The following is a 20,952-nucleotide window of genomic DNA, read 5'->3' as shown; positions in this document are numbered from 1 at the left end:
GAGCAGTAACAGCTATGATGATAAAGTGTTTCTACCACTGTGTCTGAAACAAATAGATCACTCTGAAATCTTGCTCAAGTACTGGCAGTAGTTGAAGAACATGGCTAAGCCCACTAGACTCTTAAACAGGCTAATGTCTTTATTAATAAGAGATACTTCCAGTTGCAGAATACAAGACCCTTTTAGATTTCTGGTATTCCTGCTAAACATCAGGCCAATGCCAAATCCTAATGAGGAATTTCTGTACTGAAAATAATGGTTCTCAACATCTTTAAAGCAGTAAATTTAATTTCACTTCTGCAGAAATTACCTGTAGCCTTTAGCCTGGGTTTGGGCATTTTCTTTTCTTTTCTTTCAGGTTTGGACTTCTTAACCATCTTTTTGTTTTTCTTTTTTGAACTGCCATAGTCACTATCGTCATCATCTTCCATTAGGAAATCTTCATCGCTGCCAGAATCTTCTGAGAAGAAAGAAGAATGTCAACCTCTAACTTAATGTACACATCCTTCCAAGCAAAAAAGGAAGAGAGTGCTAAGAATGACTAGAGGATGGGATTCTGGGAGTCAAACACCCTTGGATTCTATTTGGAGGTGTACTACCAATTTGACTGGAGTCATCACCGGCCTCATTTGTCAAATGGATTTTGCATGCACCTTACATGAGAGAGTTACATGAGTGATGTGTTTGAAAAGTAGATTGAAAACAGGAAGGGTAAGAGTTAATCTGAATAAAAACGGAAACTATCAAGTAACTTTTTGTAGTTCCATCACTTCCAAGTAGTACTGGTTGAGACCAGGGAAACAAAACTGAACTTACAGGGCCTTTTTGGTCCAATTATGAATAAGTGAAACAAGAAAACCAAACACAAAACAAAAATACATAGAATTAACTAATCTGAATAACCTGTGAAACACCTAAATTTTGTTATTAACATGTTTTTTCTGTGAAAAGAGGTCTACAACCTCCTCCACCAGGGCAAAATACAAATCTCAATCACAATGCCTAATGTGACTGTTACTTAAGCAAATGTTCATTCAGTGTTTGAACACAAACATCATTAAATAAAGAGTGCAACCATTACAAATGGTGGGCAATCATGAGAATCTCTGAATCTTTAAAAATATTAACAGGAACCAATACAGTCATCTCTTTTAACAGGGAGTATCTATACAATTTAAGGGACTGGTTGTAACATTTAGCATCCTAGAAAATGCCAAAGTAACCAAGGTCACAAACTACAATTATGACGAAACAACCAAAGTACACAAAACAACTTCACATACTCTCCTGGAACGGTGCCTCATCCTCCTCCTCTTGTTCTTCCTCACTGCCCACATCTTCCATGAGCATCTCTCTCTGTTTAGAAGCTGCTTTAGACGCTGCCTGCCGTTGCTGGCGCACATTTTTATGATCTTCTTTTTCATCTTCACTATCCTCTGCAATATCAGAATTACCGTGATATAATGATTAAAGAATTTTATATTTGACAAGATAGTGCAAAAGATTAATAATTGACTGAAAATATAACTGACTGAAAAAGCCAACATAGTGGCCAATATAGGATATAATCTGCAGCTTTATTTCATTGTAAAAGGGCAAATTCTACCCTTCAACATTTCTGCAAAATGATGGAATCAACTCAAATGCCCATCAATGATAGACTGGATAAAGAAAATGTGGTGCATACACACCATGGAATACTATGCAGCCATAAAAAGGGAAGGAGATCATGTTCTTTGCTGGGACATGGATGGAGCTGGAGGCCATTATCCTCAGCAAACTAATACAGGCACAAAAGACCAAACACTGCATGTTCTCGCTTATAAGTGGGAACTGAACAATGAGAGCATATGGACACAGGGAGGGGAACAACACACACTGGGGCCTGTGGCGAGGGAGTGGGCAGGGTAGGGGGATGAAGAGGGAGAGCATTAAAAAATGCTAATGCATGCTGGGCTTAATACCTAGGTGATGGGTTGATCAAACCTGCACATCCTACACATGCATCCCAGAACGTAAAAAAAAAAAAAAAAATTCTACAGAATGTATAAAGGGGACCTAAATTCACAAAGAATGAACTTGGACAAGACTATGTACCCACTATTACATATAAAGTTAACAAAGGCATGTAATTTTAAGCAGTAGCCAAGCTGAATTAAAACGTGAACACGACTCCTATACTTTAAAGTTACATCATTGCTTTGCTCTAAAATTCTCAATTACATTCAAATCTATGTTCTCTGTTTTTGAAAGCTAAAGTTAGAAAAATATCTTAACATAGTATGGGAGAGAAAGAATGTCTTCCAATAATCTTTATTCTAAGACATAAAACATGAAAACCCTAAAGTAATGTCAAACTGTTACCCTTTACGATGAATGGCTTGTGACCATTTCAATTTAGAGGGGATTGAGGAAAATCTTTTTTTTTGTTTGAGACAGAGTTTTGCTCTTGTTGCCTAGGCTGGAGTGCAATGGCGCAATCTCGCCTCGCCGCAACCTCCACCTCCCAGGTTCAAGCAATTCTCCTGCCTCAGCCTCCCGAGTAGCTGGGATTACAGGTGCGCGCCACCACACCAGGCTAATTTTGTATTTTTAGTAGAGACGGAGTTTCACCGTGTTGGTCAGGCTGGTCTCGAACTCCCGACCTCAGGTGATTCACCCTCCTTGGCCTCCCAAAGTGCTGGGATTACAGGCGTGAGCCACTGCACCCAGCTGGAAAATCTTTAAAATACATATTTAGATTAATTAGTGAAAGATGTTTGGAGAAGCCTATAAAAAATTTACTTTCACATATTCTTAGAGTCTATTAATAAAAAAAAAATTTTTTTTTTTAAATTTGGAGTCTCACTCTGTTGCCCAGATTGGAGTGCAGTGGTGCAATCTTGGCTCACTGCAGCCTGTGCCTCCTGGGTTCAAGCTATTCTCCTGTCTCAGCCTCCCGAGTAGCTGGGACTACAGGCACATGCAGCCACGCCCGGCTAATTTCTTGTTGTTGTTGTTGTTTGCCTGTTTGTTTTTTGAGATGGAGTTTTGCCCTTCTTGCTTAGGCTGGAGTACAATGGCGGGATCTCAGCTCACTGCAACATCTGCCTCCCAGGTTCAGGTGATTCTCCTGCCTCAGCCTCCCGAGTAGCTGGCATTACAGGCACCCGCCACCACGCCCGGCTAATTTTTTTTATTTTTAGTAGAGAAGGAGTTTTGCCATGTTGGCCAGGCTGGTCTCAAACTCCTGACCTCAGGTGATCCACCTGCCTTGGCCTCCCAAAGTGCTGGGATTATAGGCATGAGCCACCGGGCTCAGCCAAATTTTTGTATTTTTGATAGAGACAGGGTTTTGCCATGTTGGCCAGGCTGGTCTTGAACCCTTGACCTCAGGTGATCCACCCGCCTTGGCCTCCCAAAGTGCTGGGATGGCGGGTGGCAGCCACCATGCTCAGCCTAAAAAAAATTTTTGTAACACACAGTTGTGTTTGTGAATAAATTTGGTTAAAGGGTAGGCTGCCAGCCTATTGCCTCTAGACTAAACCGTATTTGCCTTAGTCTCTACCTAGAGCCCTTGAAGTTTTAGGCTCCCTTATTCTGTCAAGGTTAAGTGATCACTCTTCTGAAAACACTTCTAGTCCCATGAGCCTTGCCATGGTCAGTGTTCAAGTCATTTCTTTCACTTTTAAAAATCTCATCTAGAGACAAATAGAATAAGGCTGACACGGCAGACCCAAAACTAAACCCACTTGGTAGAAGCTTAGCTTAATACTAGTACAGAGTTATTTATCTAGAAGTGCTCAATAAACTAGCAAGTGTAAGAGATTCAAACTAGGATTTACAAGGCAAATGACTAAAAGCATATACTCTATTATCACAGGATCACCAGACAGTGCAAAAGATTAATACAGTTTCTTTTCAACTTAGGTAGCCAGACAGTATACTTGAATAGGAGGGAAAGCAAAACAGCTAAGCAGAGTGAATTTAGCAGAACTTTGTCTCTCCCCTTTGTATTAGCTAAACAGCAGTCTCATTTAAAGGGAGATCCAGGGATACAACAGCAAGGGAATGTAGGTCAAAACTAAAGTGGCTGGAAGTAATATGGATTCAAAATCTCAATTCTTAGAAGATTAAATTTAAAAACAAATACCAACAACAAGTAGAATCACCAGGACTGAACATTTTATCTGGCCATGGAGACTCCCCATTAAGTTAAAATTTTTACAAAAAAAACTTTCTCTATGGCTCCTGTTTCAAAAGGCTATGTCTCCACTAAAAAGAGTGGGAATGAAACTTTCCTTTGCTTTTCCACCCAGAGTCCACCACTCCCCCTTTTATGCCCCTATTTTACCAAGTTTTATATTTATATATTATTCTATTTAGTTTGATGTCTTTTGTTTATGTAAATGATTTCCAATATTGACCATGCATAAGAATAATGTATAGATTAGAAAACCAAGCCCCAACATCCCACTTAGATCTATTTAATCAGAAATTTTGGGACAGGACCCAGAATATGCATTTTAAAAAAGATTCATAGATGACTGTAATAAGCCACCAGGACTGAGAATCATCAGGAGCTCTTTGAAGATGGAAACGTCTTTGTAATCCCAGATTTGCAACAGTGCCTGGCATAGAAATCACTTATTAAAACGTCTAATAAAATAATATATAAATATAATTATACCTCTTACATTTAAAATAGTTTACTACCTGCTGAGTGAGAATCATCCTTCTTGGTCTTCACATCTTTGTCTTCTGAGTCCTCACTATAAAGGGAGGCAAAAAAGCAAATGCATAAAAGTCTTAGCTCAAAATCTAAGTGAACATAGATCTCTGATTTCTGACTTGAGAAGAAGTGAAAAATACCTCTTCTATATAAAATTTTCAAACAAATACTAAGGAGTACTTTATTTCCTTATTTGCAAGGATGCTGGTGAATAAGCACAATTTTATTTACGTTACAAAACACTGCTTCCAAAGACTCAAAGGAAAAAAAGAAGGTGTCTCAACACAGGCTGGAATTTTTTCACCTATGGATAAAGCTTGGTTCACAAGAATATTTAATAAGAAAAATATTCTCGAACAGAGTATAAAAATACTAAAAATACATAGTGTTGATGGCAAATAAAGATCACTAAATATACACGAGAAAAACTGCTAAAATATCTAGAATTATTAAAAGGAATTGTAGTCCGGGCGTGGGGGCTCACGCCTGTAATCTCAGCAGTTTGGGTGGCTGAGGTAGGCAGAATCGCTGGAGGCCAGGAGTTCAAGACCAGCCTGGCTAACATGGTGAAACCCTGTCTCTACTAAAAATACAAATATTAGCCGGGCGTGGTGGTGCATGGTTGTAATCTCAGCGACTCGGGAGGCTGAGGCAGGAGAATCACTTGAACCCAGGAGGCGGAGGTTGCAGTGAGCTAAGATTGCACCACTGCACTCCAGCTTGGGTGACAGAGCAAGACTCCATCCCCCCCCAAAAAAAAAAAGGAATTGTAGTTCAGTTATCTAACTCATAATATGCCTAAAAATTTACCTAGAACAAAATGGAAAATAAATTGATTGAATTATCTCCTATTAATATTTCCTTCCAATATTTCTTTGCATCAGAAACATCAACATATAGTCCTGCCTGGTGGTACCATGGAGAAAATAAAATGAGCTCAAAATCACTCTGCAAAGTAAAATAAGAAGTTAAGGAGCTTCAAAGTTCAATGGAAAGTTTTTAAAAACAATTTTTAGTCACAACCAAACACATTATGTCTTCATAAGTCTTAACTCCTGAATCTGGATGCTAGTATCCTATCTCTCTTTGTTAATTTACATATTTTTAAAAATAGAGATGGGGTTTCACCATGTTGCCCAGGCTGGTGTCGAACTCCTGAGCTCAAGTGATCCACCTGTCCTGGCATCCCAAAGTGCTGGGATTACAAGTGTGAGCCACCATACCCAGCCCCTAGTAATCTATCTGTTTGTCATTAGTTAGTTGTATGATCTTAGGCAAATCACTTGGTATTCTTCAATGCTACGATTTTATGATTCCATGAAAAATTTTGAAGAACAAAAACCAAAAACTCGCACATAAAAACTGCCTTCAAAGCTTTCCTTTCTCAAATAGCAGGTCTTATAAATCACTTTTGGTATTCCCCATAATCTAGACCACACTCAGATGAGAAATTACTGAACCCATGATTCCTAAGCAAAGAGAATGACCAAACATATTCCTTTACTAAGCAACCTGAGTCCAAGACACTTTATAATTCTGAAACCTGTGACTGTTCTGTATAAATGTTTTTTATGCAAAATAGGCACCAAATTCATAATTCTAACACAATGATGAATTATATTATTTTTTGCAGCTCTTTTATTGAGTTTATAGACTACATTAATCTTTAAGCACAGTTAAAGTGAAAGTGAAGGCTGAACTTTGAAAACAGAAAAATCAAGAGCACTGGCCTGAGAATAAATACACAAGGCATACAGATAGCAATAAAACCTGTATTTATTTCAATCCTTCCAGCACTTAGAATAATAAACTCAAATGACTGCAACAAGAAAAACTGTAAGCTAGATGTTAATTATGTCAATGAGACATTATAACATGCCACAAAGCAGGTCTTTCCTAGGAGAAATAAGATAATGAATATAATTAAAAATAGTTCTGAGTTGGGCTGCCATATAAAACTGTTTGGCCGGGTGAGGTGGCTCATGCCTGTAATCCCAGCACTTTGGGAGGCCGAGGTGGGCTCATTACGAGGTCAGGAGTTCAAGACCAGCCCAGCCAACACTGTGAAACCCCATCTCTACTAAAAATACAAAAATTAGCCGGGTGTGGTGGCGGGCGCCTGTAGTCCCAGCTACTCGGGACGCTGAGGCGAGAGAATCACTTGAACCTAGAAGGCGGAGGTTGCAGTGAGCCAAGACCATACCATTGCACTCCAGCCTGGGTGACAAGAGCGAGACTGTCTCAAAAAACAAACAAAAAACTGTTTTAGGCCAGGCATGGTGGCTCACATCTGTAATCCCTGCACTTTGGGACGCTGAGATGGGAGGATCATTTGAGCGCAGGAGTTTGAGCATCTCTATTAAAAACAAACAACAACAACTGTGTTAGACATATACCAAGAAGCTCTAGAAGACTTGTTTCCCAATAGTGTAATTCTGTATTATTTTTCCTTAAAAGCACATTTCTGAAATGCTCCAGCAAAAAAAGTATTAGAGGTTGACAACATAAATAAAACTACTAGGTAAATGTGTGAATTTAATAATCATTTTGGTGCTCCAAGATTCTTAGAAGTAGTGAGAAATATTTCATTTATTTGAACTGCTCATTTGTAGTAGTATTATTTGGAAGTGGTATAGAGCTCTAATGGTTAAAAAATGAACTTTGGAGTCCAACAGACATGGTTTCATAACCTGTTTGACCATTTGCTGGATAACTTTGGTTAAATCACAGAACCCCTCTAAGTTAATATTTACCCAAATAGAGATGTTGTAAGAATTAAATGATAGTGTACGTAAAACACATAACAAGGCAGAAATTACAATATCCTGGTCTTGTGTTTTTTTGTTTGTTTTTTTTTTTTCCCAAGACAGTCTTGGTTCTGTCACCTAGGCTGGAGTGCAGTGGTGCAATCATAGCTCACTGCAGCCTTGAACTCCTGGGCTCAAAGGATCCTCTTGCCTAGGACTCCTCAGTAGCTGGGACTACAGGCAAGTGCCACCGTTCCCGGCCAATTTTTAAATTTTTGTGTAGAGACGTGGTCTCCTTATATTGCCCAGGCTGGTCTCAAACTCCCGGGCTCAAGCGATCCTCCTACCTAGGCCTCCCAAAGTCCTGGGATTACAAGCATGAGCCACCCTGTCCTCCTAACATCGTGGTATTATGAGGCAAAATTACAGTTAAAATCACAGCTCATTTGTAAAACTAAGGGAAAAGAAACTCTCCAAAATGGTTAAATTATTTAAACAAAGGAGAATTGATTATGAGACAGCAAAATGCAGCAGGCTATACAACTTAAGATTCTACAAGCTTTAGTTATAATTGTGCCAGTGATTTGTGACTGAATGGGATATATCACTTATTTTTTGTTATCACTACAATGAAAGTGTCAGTATTAACCTTAGATAACAAATTATATACTCAAGCACAGCCTGAGATAATATGAAATATGCAAAATATTAAGTGGACAGTAAGTACTTTTCAAAAGTGTATGAGATTCCAACGATTTAGAGATCAGAGACTGCTCTCAGAGTGGTGACAATGTAAGTGGGAACAGAAAAACAATGGCTCTTACCTATCTTCCTGTGAATTCTTTCCAGATCGCCTCTTATTTTTAGCTTCTCGGGGAGATGATCGAATTTTCTTGGTGGGAGGGCCCGAATCTCTTCCATAATCTTCATCTAAACAGTGTTTTTAAAACTTAATTAACTATGATTTTTACATGTTAAAATCACCACTATATTTACTGACATAATTATCTCTCATGCTGTTTAAATGGTGAGAGGAGCAGGATTTCCCAAATAGTTTCTTTCATCTTTAAAAAATGAAATTATTTCCAACGCAGTCCTATCAACCTTAACTTCGTTTTTGCATATTACACTCTAGTCCTTATGATATATATTCCATCTATCTATAGCTAAACCTCTCTCATCATTTTATACCTTCCCCTTTTGATTTCAACATCTTCACACTTATTTGAAAATTATCATAATATGGTTATCTTACAAACATTTTAGGAAGTAAACACAATTACTATTACTAAGCAAACTACTTTTAAACTAAAGTATTAAATACAACATAATCTTGCACTTGAAGAAAGTATCTCCAATTTCAAAAGCCCTATAAAACTAACGAAAATAACTCTACCTTAAAAGGAAATTATTTCCAAAACTGTTTACTGCACCATTTACACACGCACACATATGCACACAAACACACACACGATGGCGAGATGCTGGAAGTAGTCTGGAGCGTCAGCAATTATTAAGTGGTCAGAAACATTAAAAATTCCATTATGGGATATTATATAACCATTGATAGGAATTTTTCAAATACCTTTTATTAACAAGATACTCAAAATAGAAATAATAATAGTATATCACATATTAACAGGATTATTCTAAGTAAATATTAAATACAAACATTTGAAACAATTCCTGACATGTAGCAAGCATTAATAAACATTACTGCTACCTATTACTTTTTTTTACTCTTCTTTATATCTTTCAGTATTTTCTAAGTCTTCCCAAAGGGCATATATTATCTTTATAAAGAAAACTTACAATAAAAAGAAAAAAGAATAGTAAACATACCTGGAAAGTAATGAGATTATGGAGACAACTCTGAAAAAACCTCTTATGGCTAAGACTTAGCTAGAATACTCATTCCTTGATGAATTAGTTCACAAATATAAGTTGTTTCACAAAACAGACTCTCATCTTAGTTGCTTTATTATGTAAAAACATAATACAAGGCACAAGTTTTATTGTAGTAACAGCTGCAGATTTTTTTTCCCCTGCAAAGTGCTGGGATTATAGGCATGAGCCACTGCGCCTGGCTGTAGTGGATTTTTTTTTTTGAGACAGGGTCTCTCTCTATTGCCCAGGCTGGAGTGCAATGGAGCCACCTCAGCTCACTGGCAACCTCCACCTCCCGAGGTCAAGCTATTCTCTTGCCTCAGCCTCCACAGCAGCTGGGATTACAGGTGCATGCCACCACTCCCAGCTAATTTTTGTATTTTTAGCAGAGATGGGGTTTCACCATGTTGGCCAGGATGGTCTGGAACTCCTGACCTCAAGTGGTCCGCCCACCTTGGCCTCCCAAAGTGCTGGGATTACACGCGTGAGCCATGGCACCCGGCTGACAGCAGGAGATATTTTAAGTAATGAACACCATATCAGAATTACTGGACATTTAAACTTTGGACTCCAAAACCAGGTAAGAAAAAACTGCTTAATGTTTATTATCAATGATTTACCAAGGAAAAGTTAAAATCCATGTAAGTTCAACTTTTGCTTTGGTTGACACAGATCATGACATGGTTTTGGTAAATGATCTAAAAATAAAACTTATTCCAAAAGCGTAGTAAAACTATATAAGTTGGTAACCTCCACTGGTCAGTCCAACTTAAAATTTGTTGAAACCACAAAACTTACCTGCATCATCAGATTCCTGAAACTGTGAGTAATCAACAACCTTCCTATTTCTGTAGAAAGAAGAGACTCTAATTAAAATCATAAAACTGTAGGATTTTTCTAAGACATCAGAACACACATTTCTCTTTCATAAACAGAACTGAACTAGCACTTTGAAAGTTATTTAATTGCTGGACGTGGTGGCTCACACCTGTAATCTCAGCACTTTGGGAGGCCAAGGCTGGTGGATCACCTGAGGTTGGGAGTTCGAGATTAGCCTAACCAACATAGAGAAACCTCGTCTCTACTAAAAACACAAAATTAGCCAAGCGTGGTGGCGCATGCCCGTAATCCCTGCTACTTGGGAAGCTGAGATAGGAGAATCACTTGAACCCAGGAGTCGGAGGTTGTGGTGAGCCGAGATAGCTTCATTGCACTCCAGCCTGGGCAACAAGAGTGAAACTCCATCTCAAAAAAAAAAAAAAAAAAAAAAAAAAAAAAAAAAAAAAGAAAAAAGAAAATTATTTAATTAATGTTTTGAGACAGGGTGTCACTCTGTCGCCTTCGCTGGAGAGCAGTGACACAATCATGGCTTACTGCAACCTTGACCTACTGGGCCCAAGTAATCCGCCTGCCTCAGCCTCCTGAGTAACTGGGACTACAGATGCATGCTGGCTAATTTTTTTTCATTTTTTGTAGAGACAGGGTCTCCCTGTGTCACCCAGGCTGGTCTCAAACTCCTGAGCTCAGGTAGTCATCCTGCCTCAGCCTCCCAAAGTGCTGGGATTACAGGCACGAGCCACTGTACCCAGCCAAAAATTATTTTTTAAGGGCTCCCACTTAAGCCTAGGTACTTAACATTCTAAGAAAGCATAGTGTAAACCACAAGTATGTCAAGCTACAATTCTCATACTGCTCATCTCAGTGATAATTCAAACACCATTCTTCTCTTTTTTTTTTTTTTTGAGATGAAGTCTTGCCCTGTCGCCCAGGCTGGAGTGCAATGGCAAGATGTCGGCTCACTGCAACCTCCGCCTCCCAAGTTCAAGCGATTCTCCTGCTTCAGCCTCCCGAGTAGCTGAGATTACAAGTGTGTGCCACCACGCCCGGCTAATTTTTTGTATCTTTAGTAGAGACAGGGTTTCACCATATTGGCCAGGCTGGTCTCAAACCCCTGATCTCGTGATCTGCCCGTCTTGGCCTCCCAAAATGTTGGGATTACAGGCGTGAGCCACTGCGCCCGGTCTCAAATACCATTCTTTTCTACAAAACAATCTCCCATCTCTCAAAACAAATACACATAAAACAGCAAAATGAGCCAAATCACCATGTACCTATATATTCATTATATACAAAGATACTATACTTATAAGCTAACATTGTAAATGATATTTTACTCTTACTGCTATACACATATATATGTATACTTGATAAACAAGGTTATTACTAAGCTTTTCAAGGCAAAAGCAATTTTTAGGTATAGTACAGTTACATTATAATGCTCAAAAATTATGGTAATGTTAAGCTTTATACAGAAGGGGAAGGAAACAAATTAATTGGTCCAGTCAAAAGATGCTTTATTTAAAAAACTATGAAAGCCTCACAAATTTATGTATATCTATGTATTTGACTCTATTGTTTCTAAACTCTTTTTTCCTTTTCCAATTTTACAGACCTGGTTTATCAGCAACATTTATAAAACTAGACCTAGGGAAAGAACTAGTTTTGGGGATATATGCATGGTCTTAATAAAGCGAATGGTTAGCCTGTCCTATTACAAAATCAAAACAGTGAGAATATCTGCAGAATCTATTTGACTCTAAATGATTTTAGTACTCCCTATCAAGTAAGGTATCTTTAACATCTCAAACAAATCTTCATTTTTATTTTTGTACTTTGCATTCTAAATCTAAAAGTTTAATACTTCTTCTCTAGAGATATACATGTAAGCTTCCATGTTAGTACCCAAACAGCCTACCTGGCAAAAGAGCCTTAGATTAAAAAAAGCACTGTTACTGTAGGCCTAAATCGATCAAGTGAACTTAAATTAAGAGAAATAGGCTAGGCGCGGTGGCTCACGCCTGTAATTCCACCACTTTGGGAGGCCGAGGCGGGCAGATCACGAGGTCAGGAGATTGAGACCATCCTGGCCAACGTGGTGAAACCCCGTCTCTACTAAAAATACTAAAAAATTAGCTGGGCGTGGTGGCGGGTGCCTGTAGTCCCAGCTACTCGGAAGGCTGAGGCAGGAGAATGGCGTGAACCTGGGAGGCAGAGCTCGCAGTGAGTGAGCCGATATCATGCCACTGCACTCCAGCCTGGGCGACAGAGAGAGACTCCATCTCAAAAAAAAAAAAAAAAAAAAAAAAGATAAATATATATTACCACCTATACTTAAACCTGAGCAGAGGGATATTCTTGGCTGTATAGATTAAGACACCATTTAAATTCAAAGACAGGATGGTCAGACTGCAAACACTGGTCCACCTTCTAGTATAGTATGTGGAGATGGTATGGATGGAGGTGAATTCTGGAAAAAAAGGCTTGGGCTTATATGTAGAGGAATATATAGTTACATACTCAGTATTAGAAAGAGAAAAAACAAGGCTCTTAAAGACTTCCACCTTCTGTTTTTCTTTAGTTTATTGAAACTATGTATTTTATTGTAAGAAGCTGAGTTTATATTATCAAAGATACCATACTATTAGGAAAGCTAACTTTAAATATGACTATTAATTCCATGTACATGAGGGACCTAGAGTAGATGAATTCAGAGACAGAAAGTAGAGTGGTGGTTGCCAGAGGCTGGAAGAGTGGGGATGAGGAGCTGTTGTTTAGTGCATTTAGTTTCAGTTTTGCAAGATTAAGAGTTCTTTACAACAATGTCAGGTACTTAACAGTACTGAACTATACACTTAAAAATGGTTAACATGGGCCGGGCGCGGTGGCTCATGCCTGTAACCCCAGCACTTTGGGAGGCCAAGGTGGGTGGATCATGAGGTCAAAAGATCGAGACCATCCTGGCCAACATGGTGAAAACCCGTCTCTAGTAAAAATACAAAAATTAGCTGGGCGTGGTGATGCGTGCCTGTAGTGCCAGCTACTTGGGAGACTGATGCAGGAGAATTGCTTGAACCTGGGAGGCAGAGGTTGCAGTGAGCAGGGATCGTGCCACTGCACTCCAGCCTGGCAACAGAGCAAGACTCTGTCTCAAAAAAAAAAAAAAAAAAAAAAGGTTAAGATGGTAAATTTTTTACTAAGCATATTTTATTACAATACAAATATATTTTTTCTTAAAAATATGACTATGAAAAAAATCTAATATTTTTGGGCTAATATGGAAATGCCTGCCATGTTCTGGCAAAACAGTGATTTTTAATGACAAATGCCATGAAAAATAGCATGATGATCATAATGCAAACACGACCATTTTCTGTATTATTTAGGATAAAAAAAAATGGGTCATAGAACCAGGGGAAGAAAGGTATCTAGAAGAGGAACTCTTACATCTTATCCTCTAATAATTAAAATACAGGTTCCGAACTTGTAGGTATAATTCTAGCTTATCCCATGCTTGTAGGGTGGCAACTAACATATTATTACCCAGTTTCTGGGTACGACGTAGCAATAGATATATCCTATGAAACTATATAAGGATGGACAACCAGAATGGTAAACGGTATATCATATGAAGAACAAATGAATAAATTGAGAATATTTAACTTGTAAAATGTGAAAATATGTTAGTTACTTTAGGGTTCTGGTGTGAAAGGAGTAGTAGAGGTACAGCTTAGCTTTAGCAATCACATTAAGTGTAGGTTCGACATAAAGAGCTTTAACTGTCTGCTAACAATGGCTACTTCCTTACTCTCTCACTAGAAACACTCACGAAAGGTATTAGTATGGACTCTTTGTACTAGGAATCCTGGGTTCTGGTTCTAGAATGTCAAGAAAATCATGTAATTTCTCTGGGCCTTAGTTCTTCCTCTGTTGGAACTGATAATCTAAATTGCGTGACAGATCTAAAAGATAGTCTATAAAATAAGTTTAAATAATAAATTAAATAATAAAATATTTAATAAATAACATAAATGGCAAGCATTATATTAAAATATAATACAGAAAATGGTCATTGCAAATGATCATATTGCATTATGATCACAATACTGTTTTTCACGGCATTTGTCATTAAAAATTAACTGCCCTCCACAACAGAAGAAAACTTAATCTCCTCCTCCTTCCCTGTATATCTATCTATATCTATCTAGACAGACCTACCTACCTATCTTCCATCCGTCCATCCATCCATCCATCCATCCATCCATCCATCCATCTATCCATCCATCCATCGAGACAGGGTCTTGTTCTGTCACCCAGGCTGGAGTGCAGTGGCACGATCATAGCTCACTGCAGCCTCCAACTCCTGAGCTCAAGTGATCCTCCCACCTTAGCTTCTGGAACTACAGAAAGGCACACAGCCACCATGCCTGACTAATTAAAAAAAATTTTTTTTTCGTAGAGACGGGGCCCTTCTATGTTTCCCATGCTGGTCTCAAACTCCTGGCCTCAAGCAATCCTCTCGCCTTAATCTCCCAAAATGCTGGGATTACAGGTGTGAGCCACCGGGCCTGGCCTGTAACTTGTTACTTTAAACCTAAGACACTAAAAAGGATACTTTTTATTTAGTACATTTTTTTCTATCCTACTTTTCAACAAACAGAACTACAGAAATGCCATGTAGACTATATTGGCATTATATAAAAAATTAAATTTTAAAATTAAATTGAAAGACTATCCCTTCCATTGAAAGACGAAATATTTTAACTTTCAATGATCTGAAAACAGCCAGAATTATCTCATATAATGCCATTTATCACAAAAACCATAAAATCAGTGTAAAGCAAAATATGAATATAGAAGCAATTCTGCTTATTAAGGGCAACCAGTCAGAAACAAATATAGTCATCCATAAATGCTAAAGAGGGAAAAGATAAAATAACTTAAATAAATAAAAGATCTGTGATAACAAGGGCCATTCATGATGACTCATAATGACTCATAATAATTTGGTTCAGGCCGGTCGCGGTGGCTCACGCCTGTAATCCCAGCACTTTGGGAGGCCGAGGTAGGCGGATCACGAGGTCAGGAGATTGAGACCATCCTGGTTAACACGGTGAAACCCCGTCTCTACTAAAAATACAAAAAATTAGCCGGGCACAGTGGCGGGCGCCTGTAGTCCCAGCTACTTGCGGGGGCTGAGGCAGGAGAATGGCGTGAACCCGGGAGGCGAGCTTGCAGTGAGCCGAGATTGCACCACTGCACTCCTGGCTGGGCGAAAGAGCGAGATCCCGTCTCAAAAAAAAAAAAAAAAGAATTTCATTTAAGTCCCAGGGCATGAGAGGTTCTATTTCTAGGTGAAAACAAAGAAACATTCTAATTTCTTCAAAATACAATCATGTGCTGCATGACATTATGGTGAACTGCATACATGACAATGGTCTCACAAGATTATTATACCATATTTTTACTGTACTTTTTCTATGTTTAGATATATAAATACCTACCATTGTGTTACAACTGCCTACAGTATTCAGTACAGTAACATGCTATACACGTTTGTAGTCTAGGAGCAATAGGCTATACCATAGGTGTGCAGGAGACTATACCATCTGGTTTTGTGGAAATACATGCAAATCACCTAAAAATGCAGTTCTCAGAATGTATCCCTGGTGCTATGTGACACATGATAGTTAAATGCCAAAGGTAAACTAACTCTTCAATGTAAAATGATTATCAATAACTAGAACTGGAGGACAGCATAAAATTTCAATATAGCAGAGAGGTTAAAAACACAGATTGTTGAATTTACGTCCTGACTCTTACTAGTTGTATATCCTCAAGCAAGTTACTTCCCCTGACTGAACTTCAGTTTCATCATCTGTAAAACAGGAATAACAATATCTGTTACAGGAATAACAAGAGTGTTGAGAACATTTCAGAACATTTATGCAAGGTATGTAAATATCAATAACAGCTATTATTACTTCTAAGTATTAACTTGTTCCACTCAGAATACCACTGTAATTCTGAACACATAACTAACTCTTATTTGGATATGATGATGAAGTCACTTTGTTGAAAAACATGTAAGTCTTCAAAGTATTGGTTCTAGTATCATTCAGAAAGATTGTCTTTGTTTTCTTGTTCATTTCACTAAAATGTAATACCAAAATATCTTTTTTTGTTTTTTTGGAGACAGGGTGTGCTCTGTCATCCAGGCTGGAGTGCATGAAGTGCAGTGGTGTGACCATAGCTCACTACAGCCTCAAACTCCTGGACTCAAGTAATTCTCCCAACTCAGCCTCCTGGGGAGTTGAGATTACAGGTGTGTGTCACAACAGCTGGTAAATTAAAAAAATTTTTTTGTAGAGACCAAGTCTTGCTGTTTCCCAGGCTGGTTTTGAACTCCTGGCCTCAAGTGATCCTCCCTCCTCGGCCTCTCAAAGTGCTAGGATTACAAGAGTGAGCTACCACATCCAGCCCTCCCTATTTTTATTTCTGACTTTATGGCAAAGTTCAGGTTACCATTTAGACCAAAAATTTTTAAATCATTTTTTAAGTTTAAAGCATTCATAAAGCCTATTGAAGTTTGATGGTAGTGGGGGTGGGAGATATGGTGGTGCTGAGAGTATTATATGTAGTAGAGCTACTGGACCCTAGACAATCTAATTCAACCTTTAGCTTGTATCCTGTTAACAAATATCCCTAGAAGGGAATGACTGAGAACCTCTCATGATCTCCAAGGCAGCCTATGCTAAGAAAATTCCAGTAACTGCCAGGTGTGGTGGCTCACCCCTGTAATCCCAGCACTTTGAGAGGCCGAGGCGGTGGATCACCTGAGGTCGGGAGTTCAAGACCAGCCTGGCCAACATGGCGAATCTCCATCTCTACTAAAAAAAAAGTATAAAAAATTAGCCAGGCATGGTTGTAGGCGCCTGTAATCCCAGGTACTTGGGAAGCTGAGGCAAGAGAACAGCTTGAACCCAGGGGATGGAGGTTGCAGTGAGCCGAGATCACGCCACTGCACTCCAGCCTGGATGACAGAGCAAAACTCCTTCTAAAAAAAAAAAAAAAATTCCAATAATTAAATAGTTCTTTACAATGAGATGAATCTGCCTCTAGTGTCTACTCACTGGTTCTATCTAGTTCCACCTCCTGGGATTAGCATGGTCTAAATCTAACCCCTCTTCTTCAGAGCATTCCTTAAATTTACATGACTATTCTCACTTTTTCTCTGAAGCTAAATACTAGGGTTCCTTTTCAACACTTCCTGATATTTCAAGTACTCTCTTCATGCTCTAGCTGCTTTCCTCCATACCACCTCGGATTTAGTAAATACTAAAGCAACCCCCAGGATGAAACATAATATGGTTATAAAAAGATGGGGAATAGGGAGCAAATCAGGATTACCACCCTCCTCTTCCTATTCTACTCTATACTTCAATGCAATCCAAGATTTCGGTTCCCTTTTGGACTGTTCCATCATTCAATGGACTACATATTGTAATTCCAATGACTAAAACCTCCTTTTCCATAATCTAAGACCATTTGGTATCCTGATCCTGCCATTTCAGCATATTATTTATCTTCCCCAACTTCTTGACATCTGCAAATTTAATCAGCACACCATCAGTGTCCTCATCCATATCATTAATTAGAAGATATGCCAAGAACAGAATCCTTTCAGGCAACAGTGGAAGCAGTCTTCCAGGGTAATAATCTATTTGTCAGCCCTCTCCAGGTAAGGCTGCTCAGGCAAAGTCCCTCACACTGAACTATTATCATTCTGCCTATATTTCTCCATTTTACAAAGACCTTACGTGAAGCTGTCAAAATCCTTGTTGAAATAAAACCTCGGTATTTTCACAGAATTCTTTTGCTCTAATAAATTTTTAAAAAAGGAAATTAGTTCATTTAAATCAGTGACAGTTAAACTTTTTAGCAGTAAACACTTTTTGTTCAAACAAAATCTTCCCAGGAATCATAAAATTAAACACAGCTAATCAAAAGTATTTTAAAAGTACACATTTGTCTTATAGTATCGTATTTTAAAAATTATCTCAATACAGAATTGTCCAACCTGTGTTGTCAAAATAGGTTTTCTAAAGATTTACTGGTAATTATCAATTGGATATTATCAATATTACCACCCCAATAAACATTCAAAATGAATTTTAATGTGAAAAGCTTTGAAAGTTCCACATTAAACTGCTAAACTTTACCTCCAAAATTATATTTATCTATTTTTATCTTTTATTTATTTTTTGAGATGGAGTCTCGCTTTGTTTCCCAGGCTGGAGTGCAGTGGCGTGATCTCGGCTCACTGCAATCTCCACCTCCCGGGTTCAAGCAATTCTCTTGCCTCAGCCTCCCCAGTAGCTGAGATTATAGGTACTCACTACCATGCCCGGCTACTTTTTTTGTATTTTTAGTAGAGACAGGGTTCCATCATGTTGGCCAGGCTGGTTTCAAACTCCTGACCTCAAGTGATTCGCCCGCCTTGGCCTCCCAAAGTGCTAGGATTACAGGCATGAGCCACCATGCCCAGCCTATTTATTTTTAAAAGACAGGTTTTTACTCTGTCACCCAGGCTTGGACTGCAGTGGCTCACTGTAGCCTCCAGAGTACCTAGGACTACAGGTGGACACTACCATGCCCAGCTAATTTTTTTTTTTTTTTTTGTAGAGACAGGTTGCCCAGGCTGGTCTCCAACTCCTGGGCTCATACAATCCTCCCACCCTGCTGAGACTCCAGGCGGAAACCACTACGCCTGGCCCAAAATTATACTTAAAATTTGAGCCAGGTGTGCTCGCTTTGGCAGCACATATACTAAAATTTGAGCCAGGTGTGGTGGCCCACACCTGTAATCCCAGCACTGTGGGAGGCCGAGGTGGGCGGACTGCTTCAGCCCATAAATTCGAGATCAGCCTAGGTCTCATGGAGAAACTCCATCTCTACAAAAAAAAAAAAAAAATTAAAAAAAAAAAAAATAAATAAATAAATTAGCTGGGTGTGGCGGCACGCGCCTGTGAAGTCCCAGCCACTCCAGGGCTGAGGTGGGAGAATAGCTTGAGCCTGGGAGGCGGAGGTTGCAGTGTGAGCCGAGATCACCACACTGCACTCTGGCCTGGGTGAGAGAGGGAGAACCCGTCTCAAATGAATAACTATATAAAATTTAAATCTAATGTTTAAGACATCTCCAAAAGCAAACATTATGAAGACTCCTGATCTATATGACATTGTGTGTGTGAATCCACAGTGACTTTTAGTAATAATTGTAACAGCAGTTACTTCAGATATTTGAAATGTACTAGTTACTTTGCCTAAATTCTCATTTAATTCTCACCCTAATGTCACAAGAGGAGCTAATTAACTGAGGAAACTATGCTCAAAAGGCCAAGTAACTTTATTGCAAGCCATTAAGTGGTAAAAGCAATTTTCCAACCCGAGTCCTTCCAACCCTATAATCCACACATGCCACTGTTGATGCAGCTTCTCAAACCTTCCTTTCCTAAGTCTTTACAGATCTAACTCTTCCAAAGAACTGATGCAACTAAAATTGCTGCACACCAAGTACTGCTGCCTTCCCTTTAAAATTTGGAAGGTTTACCTCTTTCCACTCTTCCTGCCTCAAAGATGATTAAGAAATCTCACATGCAAGATTTTCTCAACATATAAAAATATTGAGGGCAGAATGCCTGAACACAACTCACATTTTTTTTCTTTTTTTGAGACAGGGTCTCACTCTGCTGCTCAGGCTGGAGTGCCATGGCACAATGACACCTAACAGCAGTGTGGACCTCCTGGGCTCAAGCGATCGTCCCACCTCAGCCCCTACCCCAGTAGCTGAGACTACAGGCACTGGCTAATTTTTTTGTAAAGACAGGGTTTCAGCATATTGCCCAGGTTAGTCTCAAACTCCTGAACTCAAGCAATCTTCTGCCTCAGCCTCTTAAGTAGCTAGGACTACAGCTGTGTAACACCATGTCTGGCTGATTTTATTTTTTGTAGAGATGAGGTCTCCCTATTGCTCAGGCTGGTCTCAAATTCCTTGACTCAAGCGATCTGCCCTCCTCGGCCTCCCAAAGTGTTGGGATTATAGGTGTGAGCCACTGTGTGGCCAACTCCAGGTAATTTCTTACAGTAGCTTCACTTATCTTGACCTTCAAATTCCTTTTGCCTAAAATACATTGTTTTGATTGTATTTTACATCATCCCATCATCCTATTTACTTTAGGTTTTTTTTTTTTTTTTTTTGAGAGAGAGAGTGTCTTGTCCAGGCTGGAGTACAGTGGCATGATGATGGCTCATTGCAACCTCTGCCTCCCAGGTTCCAGCGATTCTCTTGCCTCAGCCTCCCCAGTAGCTGGGATTACAGTTGTACACCACCACAGCTGGCTAATTTTTTTTTTATGTTTAGTAGAGACGGGGTTTCACCATGTTGGCCAGGCTGCCCTCAAACTCCAGGACTCAAGCAATCCACCCACCTCGGCCTCCCAAAGTGCTGGGATTACAGGCCTAAACCACCACACCTGGCCCATCCTATTTACAATTTAAAATATCGAATTCCCTCCGGTTGTGGTAGCTCACGTCTGTAATCCCAGCACTCTGGGAGGTGGAGATGGCAGGATTGCTTGAGTCCCAGGAGTTCAAGACCAGCCTGAACCACACGGCAATCCCGTCTCTTCTAAAAAATAAAAATAAAAAAATTAGCCAGGCGTAGTGGAGCACGCCTGTAGTCCCAGTTACTTGGGAGACTGAGGTGGGAGG

The 20,952-nt window shown here is 39.2% G+C and overlaps 1 protein-coding gene and 1 non-coding gene across 5 annotated transcripts in view; both read right to left on the bottom strand.

Moving 5' to 3' along the window:
• NUCKS1 (nuclear casein kinase and cyclin dependent kinase substrate 1) overlaps positions 1–20,952 on the bottom strand; it is a 36,743-nt gene that overhangs the window by 6,013 nt on the left and 9,778 nt on the right. Inside the window, exons 2-6 of one of the 4 annotated variants that reach the window (XM_055234744.2) lie at positions 10,144–10,193; positions 8,283–8,388; positions 4,696–4,751; positions 1,284–1,436; positions 311–460 (exon numbers count right to left, since the gene is read on the bottom strand). In XM_055234744.2, the coding sequence (XP_055090719.1) occupies positions 311–460; positions 1,284–1,436; positions 4,696–4,751; positions 8,283–8,388; positions 10,144–10,193 (515 nt within the window). Of the gene's footprint in view, positions 1–310; positions 461–1,283; positions 1,437–4,695; positions 4,752–8,282; positions 8,389–10,143; positions 10,241–20,952 lie in introns of those variants that run through there. The other 3 variants (XM_055234745.2, XM_063613657.1, XM_063613658.1) reach the window with 3 other exon arrangements.
• LOC129459072 (small nucleolar RNA SNORA72) lies at positions 11,801–11,928 on the bottom strand. Its single transcript, XR_008649881.1, has one exon. It is a non-coding gene; the product is annotated as a small nucleolar RNA SNORA72 (small nucleolar RNA).

This window comes from Symphalangus syndactylus, chromosome 19, assembly GCF_028878055.3.
Source record: "Symphalangus syndactylus isolate Jambi chromosome 19, NHGRI_mSymSyn1-v2.1_pri, whole genome shotgun sequence".
In the NCBI taxonomy this organism is placed as follows: Eukaryota; Metazoa; Chordata; class Mammalia; order Primates; family Hylobatidae; genus Symphalangus; species Symphalangus syndactylus.
Note: the sequence above shows the minus strand (reverse complement) of the source record. Positions and strands in the feature narration are given on the sequence as shown.